This window comes from Ptychodera flava, chromosome 21 (assembly GCF_041260155.1).
Source record: "Ptychodera flava strain L36383 chromosome 21, AS_Pfla_20210202, whole genome shotgun sequence".
Lineage (NCBI taxonomy): Eukaryota > Metazoa > Hemichordata > Enteropneusta > Ptychoderidae > Ptychodera > Ptychodera flava.
The window spans coordinates 13,467,617-13,485,898 of NC_091948.1; the positions used below are offsets into that span (position 1 = coordinate 13,467,617).

General features: G+C 37.2%; 1 protein-coding gene across 4 annotated transcripts in view; it reads left to right on the plus strand.

Moving 5' to 3' along the window:
* Positions 1-18,282, plus strand: part of LOC139121466 (TWiK family of potassium channels protein 18-like) — a 124,007-nt gene that overhangs the window by 44,446 nt on the left and 61,279 nt on the right. Inside the window, exon 1 of one of the 4 annotated variants that reach the window (XM_070686364.1) lies at positions 9,859-10,068. The exons of the other annotated variants lie outside the window; for them this stretch is intronic. Coding sequence (XP_070542465.1) covers positions 10,046-10,068 — 23 coding nt within the window. The 5' untranslated portion in view covers positions 9,859-10,045. Of the gene's footprint in view, positions 1-9,858; positions 10,069-18,282 lie in introns of those variants that run through there. 4 annotated transcript variants of the gene reach the window in all.

The window sequence follows — 18,282 nt, forward strand, 5'->3', positions numbered from 1 at the left end:
GTCCCGCGTGCGGCTGCGCAACTTTCTTGTAGACAAACATTGCTTCAAACCAGAAATTGGGGCGAATGTCGAGCAAAAGTGGGGGAAATTCAGTATTTGATGCATGTTCATTGATAATCAATTTTGTGGCTTCCAAATTAATGTGAGACCTTACGAAATAAACTCCGACCGTAGTCACCAGTTTCGGTGCAGCCGCCATTATAATGTTAAAAAAAGTCATATGCATACGGGATGTTGTGGTAGGCTGCGCATAGCAACAGACCTGTTGTGTGTCCCATGAGCGCAGCCGCAGACGGGAAGACCCCGTCCCTTTAACTGTCGAGGGTATCGCTTCGTTGTTGGTTGGGATTGAGTCTTTATCCCGGTCATTCTTTCTCCTAAAGCGCGCCTACCGCAGTCGCTTCTGGTGGTGAAAATATCACTGCAAAATCCTTCACAATTTGAAGTCGGAATCGATTCAGATGTTTTTACACGTCACTTTTCGAAGAGCGTATTAAAGAGGCACTCCCACTTGGTAACATTTTTAAAACACTTTTTTAATGCCAACGGTCGATATTTGACGTGGCAACTCCGCGCGGATCGCGATATATCGATAAAAGCATGTCATTTCCCGAGCGTATTTTTCACATCCCGAAGTTTTACGATCGTTTCTGGTTATGACCCGAAATCCCCCGAAAGTGTGTTGTTGTGCTGATTGACGATATTCTAAGGAGTCTGAAAACGTTCGAATGACGCAATTAATTCACCTCCTGCTGCGATGACTTTATATACATCATTATCAATGCCTTTACTTCTGGTAATTCTGTTTTAAAACTTCTCCTTAGTTTTTGTCGTTTTCATTATTTTCAATCAGTTGTAATATTATATAGGGCTCAGCCCTTGGTGTCGCGCCAGGGGTTATTAAAGATTGGCAATGTTATTTGTATTGATTCATGATAAAATGTAATTAATTGTACTTCATAAACGTTTATATGACAACTATGCCCAGTTTCCCTCTGATGAAAGCAGTTCACGTACGTACACGACGTCAAACCCTGCAGCAGTGCAGGTATAGATTTTCTGTAACGTGTAAACATTTTGGACAAAAATTGGCAATTTTTACAATGATAACAGCCTATTGCGTTAAACAAGGGACGTATTATGCAATCATTATCATTGCAATGGTAACCGCACTGCCCACCTTCCACTTGCAAGCTGAAAACTACAGCGTTCCGTCTAAAAACTGGCAATTTTTGAATCTAATTATTGACACAGGGGGCGCTCTTCTATAATTCAATCCCAGCATTCTTTGCGTATGCCCCCGTTCATATGCACGACAGTTTCTCCCTTTATCTATATTAACGATACTTTGTATCAGCAACAAGGTGCATAATAACTTACTGGCTAATAAAAGAGGTATATTTTATAAAAGGCATGTTATATCATAGTAATTTGTTTCGTATTTGTTTATTTACGAGTACTCAAAAAAAAAAAACATGGTGGCGCCCACGAAAGAAGGGTACACTTCCGGTTACTCGCATAGTATATTATGAATAAGCGCATGCGTAGTCAGTAAGCCGCTGGCGCGACTATTACATTTTTAAACAATACCACATAGATATCAGTTTTTACGTGTAAAATATTAGTTGCCTCTGATGACTACATTTTGTCGTCTGCCACACAGTTACGCGTGGTTCGATACATAGCGGCCGCCGCGTGTGGTATGCGCGCATACCACGCGGCGCGGCGGCCACTGTGCATACTATGTATCAACCGCACCTATCTGTGCTAGTCACCTATGCGAATTCTGGTGGAATCAGCAAACTTTGTTTTTCATTTTTTTGCCGAGTCAGTAGGACTCGGCTTTCTCCCATGGGACATGACCGCTCACCGACGCGAGTGGTACTGCTGTGGCGTACAGCAGCGTCAGCGTAGACTCGTACTCCATAGCTTAGTTGACAATGGCCCCAGTGTCGAACGTTCTATGTTCGGAAGCTGAATTCAGGTGGGCCACCGGAATTCAAACTTTAACTTTTTTGAGGACATGTTTTTATCGATATCTCGCGATCCGCTTGCAGTCGCCATGTCAAATATCGACCGTTGGCATTAAAAAAATGTGTTTTAAAAATGTTACCAAGTGGGAGTGCCTCTTTAATATTTGTCTTAATTAGAACCCATTACAGTTAAACTTTGAATCCATCAATTACGCAGGTGTGAAAAATAAGTTACGTAAACAGACATGTACGCACCCTTCTCCGCCGGCCTTGGTGTACATACACAGGGGCATTGCGGACCGAAAGTGCAGGTCACTTTGTCAAACAGTAAATTTGCATAAATAAATCTAACCTGACCAATTAAGACTTTAGCGGATGTCTATGAGTATCGGTTCAAACCCTCCTCACGCATCAATATGAATCTGACAATGTGCAGCGGCTCGGAAGCTTTTATCAAATTGGTAGACTGTCGGTACTTACAACCTGCAACATAAGGAGTCTGAAACCAGGGTTGCTGTCTACCTGATTTTCTGTTGGAAATAATTAAATAAGAATAATGACTTTCAGCTTGCTAATTGGATACAGGTTTCCAATACGCTGCACGGATGGATCATTTGCAACGCTCTTCGATTCTTACCTGTATGTTCGTTTGTTTGTTAGTTTGTTGCTGAAAGATTTACTGACTCGTATAACATTCTACAGGCTCACAATACGCGTAATATAACTGTGTTTTACTTATGTACCGAAAAAATCTGTATGATTAGACCAACACATATAGTAACGTTCTCTTTGCACTAGCGACACCAATACGTGGTAATCACAGTGATTCGAACTAGAAACCACTGATGACATTTTCGCTAAACAACTGTTTGTGAGCCGAAAATATTATACACGCGCAACGGACGACCGATGCCTTTTGGGAAATCAAAACTCTTGATTGAACCGACTAAAACTATCAAGGACCCTTTTTGACAAACTATGCATTTAGCTAACGAGACTACTGTTTGTGGCTGTAGATTATCAAGGGCGTTACTAAACAATCGATAAACTTTTCTTAAATGGTTAATGGAAAAAAATAATGGTCTAATTATAGTCATTTGTGAAAATTGACCTTACAATTTTTTCAATGTTTGTCCTTTCACGCCATTGTTCAGTGTAACCTTTCTCAGCCTATTGTCATTCGATTTCTACAGAATCTGGTTCATAGACGGACGTAAACACAAACCGTCTGTTGTCATTGGGCGCCTGAAAAAAAACAGGAAGAAAATATCATTAACATTACTATGTATTAAAATGACCTTTCCCATTCATCTGCTGGGCACCATGGACGTTCGCTTGTTCTTTCAATCGTTCCCTTTGTTGCCATCTTTGAAATTTTGTGACCTGGCTTAAAGGACATTTGTTATCAACATTTTTTATTATAATCGACATTGCCTTCCACGTGTTGAAATTTTAAAATTTCTATTATGGCCTTGATGCCATGCCAATCACAATAAAGTTGCTGGTTTTTAAAGAGTACACTGGGGAAAAAAGCATATTGTTATCACCCGTATCATTACAAAATGATTGGGATACGTCTATGAAATTTTAATCTAAACTGGTGAGACTTTCATTAATTTTCCGAACAAAAACTGTATTGAACCTAAGAAGCAAATGAAGAAGATACAATATAATTTATGTTTACGCATATTTTAACATATATTTGGCAAAATAATGAAGTTGTTAATATTGTGGAACTATACATTTTGTTGGTCCTGACAGCATTTTGCTTTATGACTATGCTTATTATTTGGTTTCAAATTGATAAGGTTACTATGTCAGTAACTTTCCCTGCAAAATTCCCACTTTTTGGGACAAAAAATATCAGTCAAAATTATTCCAACTCCCTTGTAAATGAAGTTTGTTCGTGCTATGCCTAATAAACACCGTCGCAGTAAATAAAGAGCTGTTTCCATATTTGTCAGGGAAAAGGTACATTACCTAGCATATGCATATTGCATTACTTGAACCTTATGCGCGTTTGTGTCCAGATCAGGGCATGAATTCAATACCTATAGCAAAACTTTCTAAAGTGCGACGCATTGTACACACCAGCACCGCTGCACGGTGAGAAATATAATGTGCTTGAAGGGGTGACCAGCCAATGTCGGCTGGAACCCCTCAGCTCCGACTCTGAGCTGAAGATAAATGTTTCAGTATTGCTATTAACAGGGTAACATTAGTAGAAGGAATACAGTATTCGTCAAATTGCATAAGCTTTCATATCGACATGTGACCCTTTCAAAGGTAAATGAATAGGGAGTATATGTGAATGCAGAATGATGGCGCTGTTTTCGCACGCAAAACTTAGTGTGAATAGATGTACAGCCGGCTCAATAGCAAGGATGCCGTCATAATGCCCTCGGTGTAACTGTACTTTTTAATGAAAACCGTTGAATTCAACATCACAATCCTTGACGTCGGCAGGATTAAAAAGTGTAGGTTTCCTCTATTCAAGATGAAACTGATGAAAGAAGGGAAAATGCGCAGATGCGATGGAGCCTTTGTAAAGCCTGGTAGGGATTTATAACGGCAGATTTTAATATCAAATGAAATCGATAGCAAAACTGCGGTATCTTTTTTTAGATGGACATATGGCACATTGATAGCTCAATATTCATACTGTTGGTGTTGAATCATATCTTGTGATAAAAATAGCGGGCAACCTTCAAAGTACCAATATATGTAATCGAAAAAATTGTTTCTCAATTAAAGTGCACATGCAATTTCCATGCGACCAGGGCCGTCACTGTCGCAGCTGTATCTGTGATGATGCTGACCTACATATCTAAACGTTAGTAATCGTTTCAATACATACAGTTGTAAAGTCATAGAACGCAACGATTAGTGTTATTTGATTGCTGTTAATAAATCGAGCATCGCGGCATGAATACAATTTTATATCTGTTGAATCATTATGGTTGTAATCAGTTTCAAATTTCGGGTGCAATCATGCATAAATTTCCAATATGATTATATATATAAATATATATATATATATATATATATATATATATATATATATATATATATATATATATATATATATATATATATATATATATATATTGAAATGAAGTCGTATCTTCGCTTGGCATTTACTGTGCTCGATGCAGTCTCGCAGAGCGATTTAGAGTTTATTTATAGTAGAGTACATAGCATGAGCTTGTGTTCCCCGCCTTTCGCGCTGTTAATTAAACGACCATTAGACAGAAAACAGCACCAGACTCCTCAAATATAGCTTGGACTTTTGAACAAAAGGGTCACGAGTTCAAGATTATCTGGTCTATTGTCTCCAAAGCAGCATATGATTCTACACCAACGAAAACAACCCATGCAACTTGCATTGTGCCTCAGAAAAAAAAAGTCCAGATCATGAAACATTTAATTACTTAACAATTGAGGACATAAATGGTGTCGAAATGTCGTCAGGAGAACAAATGGCTTCATTAGCTTCACCTACGTACCTCAATAACAATAGACATCTGTGTACAATCTCCATGTAAAGTACGTTATGTGCTGACAACAGAAACACCAGCTTTCTGATGATCATGTAATAGTTTGAAACTCGGAGTCACAATTGAACAAGTTAATGGTTATTACTTGACTATCAGGATATATATATATATATATATATATATATATATATATAATATATATATATATATATATATATATATATATATATATATCATAAATATCTTCAAGAACAAAGTAATAATATATATCACTTAATTTCCATGCATCCGTATTTATCAGACAGACAGAAACAGTACAAGATATATAAATTTGCGTATCACATAGTTTCAAATCATTTTTGATCGTTTTTATAATATCCTTCAGATCTCAGTCTTGACTTTATTGGTATTTTTTTCAAATCTGATTTCTTAGCCTGAAAATTTATACACTAAATAGTCAATTTTAGGGGAAAAACACTAACTGTGATATATATATATATATATATATATATATATATATATATATATATATATATATATATATATATATATATATATATATATTTTAATGAAATTTTATGTATTTTATGAACGTTGTCAGTTTGAAACCTCCGACAAAAACAAATACAACACTTATGATGGGTCATCCTTGGGGAATTGTATGCACAGTGCTCGATGCAGAATTGCAGAGCAATATAACGACAATAATACAATAATGAGAACAGTCATACACTTCATGTCTATTATGTACATGTTCCTCGAGTTTCACAAATTTACGATATCATCCACAATACAGGTAATTTTTTTCTTCCGTCTCTCCAGTGTATATACCTAAATTTTCAAGTTTGGTCACCCATAATAGCTGTTAGGACTGAGGTTCGACAGGTAAAATTTGTTTGAATTCCCTGGCGGCATGAAGAGCCACATGTACTTAGAACGTCTGTGTCATAGGTTTGATTTATCTGCAGGATTTATGAGTACTTTCTCGGTGACACAACTAAAAGGACAAGATAGCCGTGTTAAGAGGTCATTTTTAGAGTTAATTAATTATGAAAAGGATGTTCATTGTTTCGGTATACAAGACTTGTCCACGCCGCAAATATAGAAAGTTCGTTGATATTTTCTTGCCGATATGAGGGACCGGAGGAAGTGATGATATTCCAGTTGTTTCCGGTTTACATCAGAAATATCTCTGCATGAGTTAACGACTGGAAGTGCTTCAGAATACTGAAAACCTATGTAATCAATGGTAGTGTTCCTTCGAATGCAAATGAGCCCCCCCCCCCCCCCCCCCCCGACGACACGGATTCTAATTTACACATGCGTGTGCTGTTATCCACAACAGGCGCATAGAGCCGCAGTTACTTTTGGAGTAGAGTTACCTTGCCACGGCTTATATAGATCAAAGAGCAATTTTTTATGACGTCATATTTGAATTTAAGTGATATCTGTGTTTTAAAATGAACTCAATACATCAGTACAAATTGTGACACGTGTCTTCCAACCGGAAGTTGAATGTTTCATACCTTCATTTACAATGCATGAGTTTCGTAAGTAAATATTTGAACGCCCCTTTTAACCCACACATGCACTCTATGTGCTCGCCTGTTCGCAAATATTTGTCACATGAAGTTACATTAGGAAAAAAATCAGAAATAAGAAATTCTTGCATATTTAATGACACGATTCTTTCTGAAGTACAACTTTGTAGGAATGACCTTATTTTAAGGTTACTTCCTCGGGAATCTCTTTGACCGTTGAGGCATCGATGGTTTTTTTGTTTGACTGCACGAATAATTAGTCAGAATCGCATCTTGTTATCGTCACTAGGGTGAATAAATAAGTACACGTTACCTTTATGAACTGAATTAAGTTAGCAAAGAAAAAGCTGGTAGACTGTGTGTAAATCAACCATGTTATTTTAAGGTTAAAATGTTGAGTCCAATTCATGCCAATGCTCTCGACAGTATAGATGAGTGGCAAAGATAGTGCATGTACAAATTTCGACTTACAGCGTCCATCTGGTAATTTATTTATACATCTCTATATAAAAAAGATCAGGTGTTTTGCTACAGTCAATCGTGACCTTAAATCATGTAGAAACATGCTGTGATGTGTGTCGACATTGTGAAAACAGCTCTACTCGGTACCAAAGTTGTGGTCTGGTACAACAGACGATACTTTATTAGCATGTATTACTCAGGCATCGAAAAAAAACTTAATATTATTTCCTTCATCTTGTCTATATCGAAAAGTAGTCATGAAAGTTTATTTATCAACGATCAAATTTTAAGATACTGAACAATATAAACGACGTGACGTGACGATAACGCCGGAGGGGAAAAATATTGTTCATCAGATATTTTTGGCATTGCTACAACGCCGGCGATGATATATTTACAAACCAAGGAAAGCTCCCTTTAGTTACGTAGTTACTGATGATCTATAGGTTCTAGATTTTAGAAACTGTCTACAATAACAGAGACATTGCATAGACACGCAGTGGCATGTTCTGAATAAATTCTGAGCACTCCAACATACATTGTACTCCCAGAAAAAAACACTGTTAATTTTTGCACCACAAAATGTAAAACAAAAATGCAAAATGTAAAAGTAAAGCAATTGCAACATTGTCTTTGAAATGTTCTCAAGGCGGGGTCTAAACTAGCGCTTTTCCATGTTACTTTGAATAGATATTTTAAGTTCTTTACGACAGCACTAAAATAATTACAATGCGAATGTATAAGGTTGCAGCTATTTAAAAAAATTGAAATCTGCTAGAGCAGAAGCGGCGATTCCATGACAACTAAATTATTCTCCCTTGCATAATGATCTGTAATTCTGAGACTGCAACTTCTTCCCTCCAAGATTGGCATCCAGGATTAATAGTCCGGCGGCCAAATCCACTTTCTTCCCTTGTTTCAGCTTCTTCAGTGTTTTTATTGATTTTGCTTGACAAGCTCATCGAATGGGAAAATACGTCTGCTAGCACTCTGTGAGCATTGGACAATTTGAGATAATTAGCTTAAACAAAATGACCGCCAAATTGTTATAGATTTCCAAAGGAAGAAATACAAATAGACTTCATATGGTTCAACTCTGCAGTAACTGCATATTTCTCTTACTACTTCAGTAGGAACAAATTAGTTATCGAAAAGTATCAACTTTGAATTCTAATTTGCATAAATTAAATATCGCTTACTTGATATGCTCGAAACATTTTTGACAGAATAGCGCGAGCAGATTAGAATAAGTTTTCTTAAAAATGTTTTGTTTTATGATACGAGTATGTCACTGAACATGAATATTTATTCCATATCACTTAGAGAGAAAACAAAATTAGCCTCCACGAATTCCAAGATGGCTGACATTTCCAAATATGGCCGCCTTGCAGTAATTTCAACTGGATACAGTAAAATGACTTTGTCCCGATTTATCCGAACGACATGTCATTTTTATGTCACGGTGTTTTATACTTATACATCCGATTTTGTGATTTTAAAGACTTGTCTTTTCATTTAAGTTATTTATTATACTGCCGAAAACATTGATTTTAGAGGAACCTCCTTAGTTGAAGGCAGCATACACCTCGCAACTGAAAAAAGTAAACCTTATTAGTGTGCATTTTCTTAGATCAGTCCCAGACTAAAAAAAAATTTAAGGCTCATGGACCAGACCCAGATTGTTAATAATATAATCTCGGATCAATTCCGTTTGTGAAAAATAGTACTTTTGGACCAGCAAAAAGAAACGTGATATTTCAGTAGTAAACTTGGTGTCCAGGTTTAATGTCCGAGATTATGTTTTTAGTGCCTGCATACTGATAAACTAAATGTTAGGCACATTATATGAGTACTTATCGAGTTGAAGGAATTAATTTCTAACCTATCTTTAGCAAAATCTTGGCAAAAAAGAATAGAAACGAATGTTGCGTTACTCATTATGCAGAAGGGAATACAGCTGGCCGCCATCTTGAAATTATGCAAATTTGCAAGTCATACAAACAATTAAATGGTAAGTTATAATTTCATAATTTCAAAATTTGTTCTGGCAAGATCCTGGTAATAAAATGAAGGTGAAATAATGAAATAAACCGACTATTTCAATCCTCTCTCTGAGACAAAGTGTGACAAGTAGGCGGCCATTTTGATTATGCTAATTAACCTATAATGCCCAATGCTAACAGAGTGCCGGAAACTATATTTTTTTTTGTGGTGGGCTTTCCAAACAAAATCCAGCGAGAAAAAACTTAAAAAGGCAAAGCCAGGCTTACCCAACCGGCTGTTGGACTATAATGGGGTAAAAGTTTGTTAACAAAGAAGAAATACGCCTTTAACTTTGAATGGAGTTGTTTGAGCGATGTTTAATTTCCGGAATGCTGTGAGGTCGTGGTACACGTATGCGTGCGCCGATGATAAGTGTAGGAATGGGACTGTCTGCTGAAATCAACAAGTGTTCGGGCAGTCTTGTCACGGATACACGAGGAGAGGTATCAGTCTGCAAAAGGGACACATCCAATACTGCCTATTGTCCTTCTACGCCTCTGCAGACTGACTGCATTATCTACGCGCCGCCATGGAGGATCGTAAATCGTACAGGTATGTTCTCAGATACACGTGGCATTGGATATGCTGCGTACACCTGATAACGGTATAGTATCGAGAATAGCTGCAGTTACGCGCCTGTCACCTCCAAGGCTGTCACCCGTGTAAAAAGATGTTATACATGTCGCTTGGACAACAAAAACAGAGTAACAGTGAAAAATGTAACAAAATCCGTGAGACGACTTTGTGCCGTTGAAGTGACTTCAAAATTGACTTCAATGGCGTGGCAGCAAACATCCACGTTTAGAAAAGACCCCCAGGTTAGCGGGAGGGTACTACAAGCTGATCGAGTTTGCATCCCCGATATAATATTGTAATTGCATTAAAAGTTAAGACAATGTGTGCTGTCATTGGTATACTGACAAGATACAGCGCATCTCCAACCAACGTGTCATCTGAAAAATGTTTTGTTGTAGAATTTCAATGGAGTCCAGTGTACAAAAGCTTTCAAAGCGAAATCCACTCTCCGTGGGAAAAAGTATGACGCCAATCGACTCACTAACCACCGTGCATATGTTTGAACTGACAATTAATTAGAATGAAATGAAAGATGTCTTGTTTTTGTTTTGTTTGGCCGAGGATAACGCGCAAAAGGTGACATCCGTTGGGCTCATTTTTCAATTGCGCCATTATGCGTGACCGTGAGAGCTTGTTATTCGTCATTTCTATTCAAGGTGGGGGGGGGGGGGGGGGGGGGGTGAAGTAGTCAGACACTCGATTGTTTCGTGTGACTGTCGATAAAAACGGGAAAAAAGCATTGCTGGAAGACGAATGACACTGTACTATAATAGCTCCTCGAAATTGATGAGTCAAAGAAACACTCCATTCATCGTTTTCATGAATTTTCTTTGGAGGGAAATCTGTGCGTACACACAGAATGAACACACGCATTGTACGTTTCAGATATCTGCAAGACGTGCGGGGAACGGGGGAAAATGGCGAAATCATTGACATTCACTGAAATTACCGAATATTACTTTCTGCCATTTTCAGCGTTCTGATGATAATCGTTCTAGAGGACTTCAACAGCTTAATTAAACACGTATGATGCATATTTGAATACAAATTTGATTTTTCATGATAATCATGAATATTATTCATAACTTTCAATAAAAACTATGTATTTGGGTTTTACAGAAGAAAAGCGCTGACAAAACTATTCATTGAATTTATGTTGCCTATGATAGGCATAGCACGTTTTGACTTCCGATCTTACATGGACGCCTTTCTCCTTTGACAATTCCAGCATATAGTCTAATCGGGTAAATGAGATTTCTTGTATCGCTGTCCAGTTTTATAGACATGACTATTTTCGCAAGTATCAAAGATAATTTCAAGTCTACAGCCCTGTTTGAACACACATACAAAGTTTTTGTGGCAGAGTGTCTCTCAAGTTATTAATGTTTGACTGTTTTTAAGTTCTATAGCAATACTTCTTAACCGTCTACGGGCGAATTCAGCGACTATAATTGTCTTCGATTGCATTATGGGACTTTGCGTGACAACGTTTTTTTTCTCACGCACTGTTTGCCTCCCGGGTTTGCATGAAACTTCTAGTAACACCATGGCCATTGTATGTCCGACGACGTTATCCTAAATCACTCAATCGGCGGAATTGGTACAGAATGTACAGTACTGAAAGGGTTCCGAAAACACGCTCGAAATCCTCTGAAATCGTAGTCTAGAAGGGATATCTCTCAAAACCGTCGCGATATTTTCTATGCAAATCGGCCGTGATTTGTTAAAATTGGTTCAGTGAATAAGCGACGCTTCTACAGTGTCTATGAATATACATGTTTAGAAATCGACATTTTAGTAGACGTCAGGAGGCGTGTTTAAACTTCGGGCAACGGTCCCGTCATACGATGCACATTCGCAATTTATCTGATAAAAACCCTGTGTTAAATCAAAATAAGGCAAAACTGAAGTCAGAAGGCCTTTAAATCATTCAAATTGTGAGAGAAACCCGAGTCGTCTTTTTCATTCCGACGAAGTAGGTTGGGTATACACTTATCGTATAGACGAGCAATAACGTTGTTTGACACAATTTGAGGGGGTGATATAGCATTCAGCTTTGGTACACCTTCACTGTCGATGAAAGAATCAGAGTGATAGTAAAACCGTGAATGGCAAAAGAACCTGCCTGAAAAGATCACGACCTGGCCAATGTGTCTTACTAAAATGTCTTGTTTTGGCGTAGCGGGTAAGACCGGGCTTTAACTCTGTAAAATAGACCGTGTATTAAACTGCAGTTTCTGTTGTACAAGTGCATCGAACCAGAAATAATGTCACACCGTTAAAATGCGCCTCTCTGTGCACCTATCAAAAGACTGCACAGCCCAATGGGCGATCATTGCGTATGCTATTTAGTTGTCTTTCTGATCTAAAAGCGCGAATCATCGACGCGTTTAGTTCCGGACACAAGAAACCAATTTACTAGCTATAAATCAACAAGATAACGTGCCTTTCCTTTTTCTCATACGAAAAGCATTGCCAACCTTTAGCAAGCAACACTAGGCACATGGATTGCGTTAATACGTTTCTTTCACTGGAAGGGCCCGAGAGCCAAGGCCGTGTCAGGCCGTGCCGTGTGATCATCTTAAAGCTATACAGAGATAGACTTCAAAGTTAAACTGGAGTGTTGAAACATTCAATTCAAAAGATTGTCTAGTTTGAAGTAACCAGATATGAACTGAAAATGCTCACGTGTTTCATTATATATTGAAGTTATGTGTATATTTGAACCTTGCCACATGTTTGCAACTTCATTGGAAGTGTTATGATCAACATAATGAACAATATTCACCTCAGATTAATTCTAAGAGTCATTAAGTATTCAAATATGTAATTAGCTGAAATAAAGATAATTAATTTCTTTGACTGCTGTCATTGTATCACCACTTTATATAGCAAGTGTAATTCCCTTTGGTCAAGTCTATCAAGTTATATATGCCAAACTGTGAAAGCTCATTAGACATGCAAATTATAAATTAGCTGACATGAAAATACGAAATAACTTTCAATATTGTTATAACCTGGTATAATCATCAATATACATAGCATGTTTTGCCAACTTTGATCAAGTAAATCCAATTACATATCCCAAATTTAGAAAGTTCATTAAATATGGAAATTAGCAATTAACTGAAATGCTCTCATAAAATATGCAAATTAGGATTTTGCTAAGTGAAGTAAAAGTTTTAAATCACTTTTAGTAACGTTGAATCACAGTAAGTTTCATCAACTTTGGTCAAGTCAATACAAATAAATATCCCTAATTAGGAAAGTTCATTAAATATGCAAATAAGAAATTGGCTAAAGTAAAAAATGCTCAATTGCTTTCAATGATGTTGAATCATAGTATCTTTAATGTACATAGCAAGTTTCGTCAACTTTGGTCAAGTCAATTTAGATAAATATCCTAATTAGGAAAGTTCATTAAATATGCAAATTAGGAATTGACTGAAGTAAAAATGCTTAATGACTTTCAATATTGTTGTATTATAGTATCTTCAATTTATGTAGCAAGATTCATCAACTTTGGTCTGGTCCATTCAGAGCATATCCCTAATTAGGAAATTAAAGTTCAGTAAATATGCAAATAAGGAATTGGCTGGAGTTAAACTCTTTAATGACTTTCAATAATATTATATCATAGTATCTTTAATGTACGTAGCAAGTTTCATGAACTTTGGTCATGTCAATTAAGATATATGTCTGTAATTAGGAAAGTTCATTAAATATGAAAATATGGAATTGGCTGAAGTGAAAACAGTTAATGACTTTCAATAATGTTATACCATTGTTTCTTTAATGTACATAACAAGTGTCATCAATTTTGGTCTTGTCAATTCAGATATACATGTATATCCCTAATTAGGAAAGTTTATTAAATATGCAAATTAGAAATTGGCCGAAGTAAAAATGCTTAATGACTTTCAATAATGTTAAATCATAGTATCTTCAATATGCGTACCATGTTTCGTAAATTTTGATCGAGTCGATTCAGATATATATCCCTAATTAGAAAAGTTCATCAAATATGCAAATTAGCAATTATCTTTCATGTCACCCCTATATGTCTTTCAAGGCTGATATATCTTGGTGTGATCAACATTTGTAGCAAACCTCATTGAATTATGTGCAGTCGTTTTCACTGTATATCCGTTTTTCCTAAAATCATTAATTATGCAAATGAGCAAAAAGTAATCAAGTCGCACCCATTAAAAACTAATCAGTTCTTGTCATTTGCAAACTGAATCTATGTACTAGATTTGATTCTGATCTTACGAGCCGTTTTTGAGATATCGAGCACACAGACAGACAGACAGACAGATAGACATCACTGCGACATTAGCTCACGTGTGTGAACACGAGAGCTTAAAATAGCAGGTTGTGTGTACCCTGCTGTGCTGTGAATCCCAGTACCGCAGGGGCAGCCAATCAAGCGATATGAGAAAATGCAATGAAATACGTATGAATATACCCTTGTAAAGTAGTATTTTTAACTTTTAGATTTTGGATTGGAAAGTATATGCATTTCGTTATAGTAATTTTCTTCAACTATAGCTCTGAAAGTATTTCCTCTGACTATTTCAATTCCCCTTCAAGTTCCCAGCGAACACAGTAACCCTCCCGCTAGCCATATCCCCAAGTTCGCACCTCTCCGCCCCATGACTTTGTTTTCCCTGTCATCAAACCCTCGCGAAACACTGAATCTCTCTCCCCTGCCCCTTTGGGCTTTATTCATAGTTGCTCGATGAGCGAAGGAATAAATTTACCTGACATGCAAAAATATCTGTCATTCCGTTAGAAGCCATTGTCAAATACTTGTTTCTCTGGAAAGGAGCTGATATCAGGTGCATCATAGTGCTAAATATGTTGCGAAAGTTTCATACAGTAACAAAATATTAACGAAAGCTGCAGCTTCGATGTTTTACTTTACGGATGAGTAAGCAGTGCCATACAACGGCATGACACAGAACAGCTGTTAGGCATTTTGACGACGGATTTTCGAATAGAGTAGTCTTGCGTTTTTTAAAGCAGTCGGTAGCTTGGAATACTGCAGCTTTTCATGCCCGGTGCCGTTATTGGTCCCTGTATGTCAGTGAATATATCTCACAAAATGTCCTAGAGGTAGAGTCTTTCCGTACGTGGCCTGCGAAAGCGCAGTTGGAACGGAACCCACACACTTGTTGTTCCGAAGCTTCTACACCCACTTTTCACACCCACATGTAGTAATAATCAATACGCAATGCAAATGAAGGGCCGCTTATCCATTACCAAAGCCGGGACTCGTACTATGTGTGGAAGTTAAGAAAACAAATAGAAATTTACAAAGCTTCTGTCGAGACACTGTGTTTACACTGATTCTTATTTTTTCAACCTTTTGCTATTTTATTCTGGAAGGGGATTGGTTCCGAAATTGTACATCAATTTCAGACATGAATGTCATTCGCTTGGACTGATGTTCTGAGAAAATGGATGTAAACCCCTTGCTGTGTTCTCGCTCAAGTCACTTTACGTCTTATGAAAGGAGTCATGGGCTAACGGGGTCAAACTTTTTTTGCGTAATTTCGCGCCGAATGCAGTTCATTCCTATCTTCTGTTGACCGTGGACCAAAAAAAAAAATAAAACGAATACGAGTGTAGGAGGGCAAATCGGATTGTTCAATGCTCTGAAATCGTTAAATGTCACGTTAAAACTGTCGCTACCCTGGACCAATCTAGACACCCGCACGTTATGGCTTTGTCAACTCCGACCTAGCCCGCAGATAATCATCAACCAAAGCGTTAGTGCAAAATGTTGTTCCACGTGGGCGAGTACTTCTGACAAACAGTAGTAAAATTTAATTGCATGTATGCATGCATCACGTGGACTTGTTTCCCCGGGAAGAGCAATTCAGCAATGAACTGTACAATATCGTGGCAATAGCTGTGACCTTCATAACATTTCATTATGTTATTCAGATAAAAGTAGATATTTTTTGTTCTCCACCCGTAAGTGTTTTGAAATGCAAAACATTGACCTTGTCGGCACAATACTCTGCGTACAATATGCAATGTTAATTTTGACAAATAAATCATACTACTCGGGACTGGAATTAACTTGTAAGCAATGACTCTGGACATTACATGCATATAAGCCGCGTCGCCAAATAGGAATTTTTACATGGTTTTTTGACTGAAACAATAGCTTGTATTCATACTGAGAGTTACAGTTAATAGAACTTTAATTACCTACTTTACTTTGTATTATGCCAGAAAGAACTGTCTGTCCGCGTATAGATTAACTGTCGATCCCTGCAGGATACTACAACCATTTTCAGTAATAGAGCGCGAAGCCACTGCAGTGAACTGCAATAAAACTGCCAACACTAATTAGTTTCAGCTGTAGCCGTGGCCACTTTGGTGTTGAACAAGGCTACTTGATAAAGACCAAAAAGTCTGCTTGTACAAAGGCAAAACTAGCTCTGTCTGAGGCTCGAGTTGTAAATAAGAGTTTACGATTGGCACCCTGTATTCAAGATTAAGATACAATGTAACATTACCATGCACTGGTCCATGTAAAAATCTTTTTTATTTCAACTTCCCCAGACAAACTGTCTGCATGGGACATACAATGTTGTCGACTTTGCCAGCTAGCTACAGCTGAAACTAATTAGTGTGATCAGTTTTATTGCAGTTCACTGCAGTGGCTTCGCGCTCTATTACTGAAAATGGTTGTAAGCCAATGTATCTGCGAAGCAGCACTGACGGACACAGAGAGTTACAGCTGTACGTAACTTTTACATTTTAGCATGTGCTGGTACCACAACTGTTAATGTAGGTTATATATTAGCATGTCAAATTATGTAGCTATTTTTACCAATTTTAAATTAATAATAATAAGAAGAAGAAGAACAAGAACAAGAACAAGAACAAGAAGATTGTTCTTGTTGTTGTTGTTGTTGATGATGACGATGATGATGATGATGATAATGATGATGATGATGGTGATGATAATGATATTGATGAACAAAATGACCTATAAATATTTGGTTACGTAAATGTTAGGTTAGTATTACATATCGGATTAATTATTTCACATTAGGGTAATATGCAGGATAAGCATCTTAAGCAGATATTATTACATACAAATATAACTCTCAAGCGAAATATTATCCCCTTGCCATGTTTTCAAGCCACTTCAGATCCGAGCGAGCAATGATACTGAAAGATCTGAACACGCGATTCAATCATTCATTATCCGACTTTCGATAGGAAACGTTTAGGCTGCGTTCTCAAAAAAAAAGTGAGGGGGCTGGAGAAATTCAGGGGGATTCGGAAATTTTCAGGGTAGTAGAGTGGGGACTTAAAAGTTTTGCTTTGCCTAAACTTATAAGGGGACCTGAAAATATTTTGGTTCCCTGTTTTTTACAAATCAAAGGTTTGCAGGGTAATTAAAGGAAAATTTTATAACATTTTAATGTCATCCGATTGTTCTTATGTTGGTAATAATCAAACAAGATGCAATACCATTTTGTCACATTTCATTACTTTTGTCTTGAAAAAATTTGAAAATGTATGAATTTTTGTAAAAACAAACAAACAGGGGCGGAAGCTGCAACTGTTGATATTTTTTCAATATTTCAATGCAATACATCAAATACAGTTTCTTGCTGTCTCCCTACAGCATGCTAAAACATAGAATTCAGTTTTGTCAACAAAACCTGTACATGTAAACACTGTTAGCGTTAATTGAATTAGAATCCAGACTGAAAGTCTTTTGTCAATGATACAAATGCGGGGCACATATTCACAGGCTGTGTTTGCAAGCTGAATACTGGACAGTTCAACATGCTTTAGGGAGAAGAACAAGAATGCAGTTTATAACCTGAACAAAACTATTGTCAAAATTATCAAAGTTAATACAGCTACTGACTACGGGCAGTGTCACTGTCACTGCAGACCGGTAGTTACAGAGATAGCTCTGACTATGAAGTAGCTGAAGAAGAGTTCGAGTCATGTGACGCCCATGACAGTGAAACGTACTTGTACACAAGCTCAGGCCAGAAAGCAACACATGAAAGACTAGAACACTTGAAAGTTATCAGGGATTTTTGAATTCCCATATGAGAATAATCAAATATTAAAGGAAAAAGACGGGGGATCACCATACTTGATTTTCACGTTCTCATCGTTAAATAAAGTAAAACTTTTACTGTG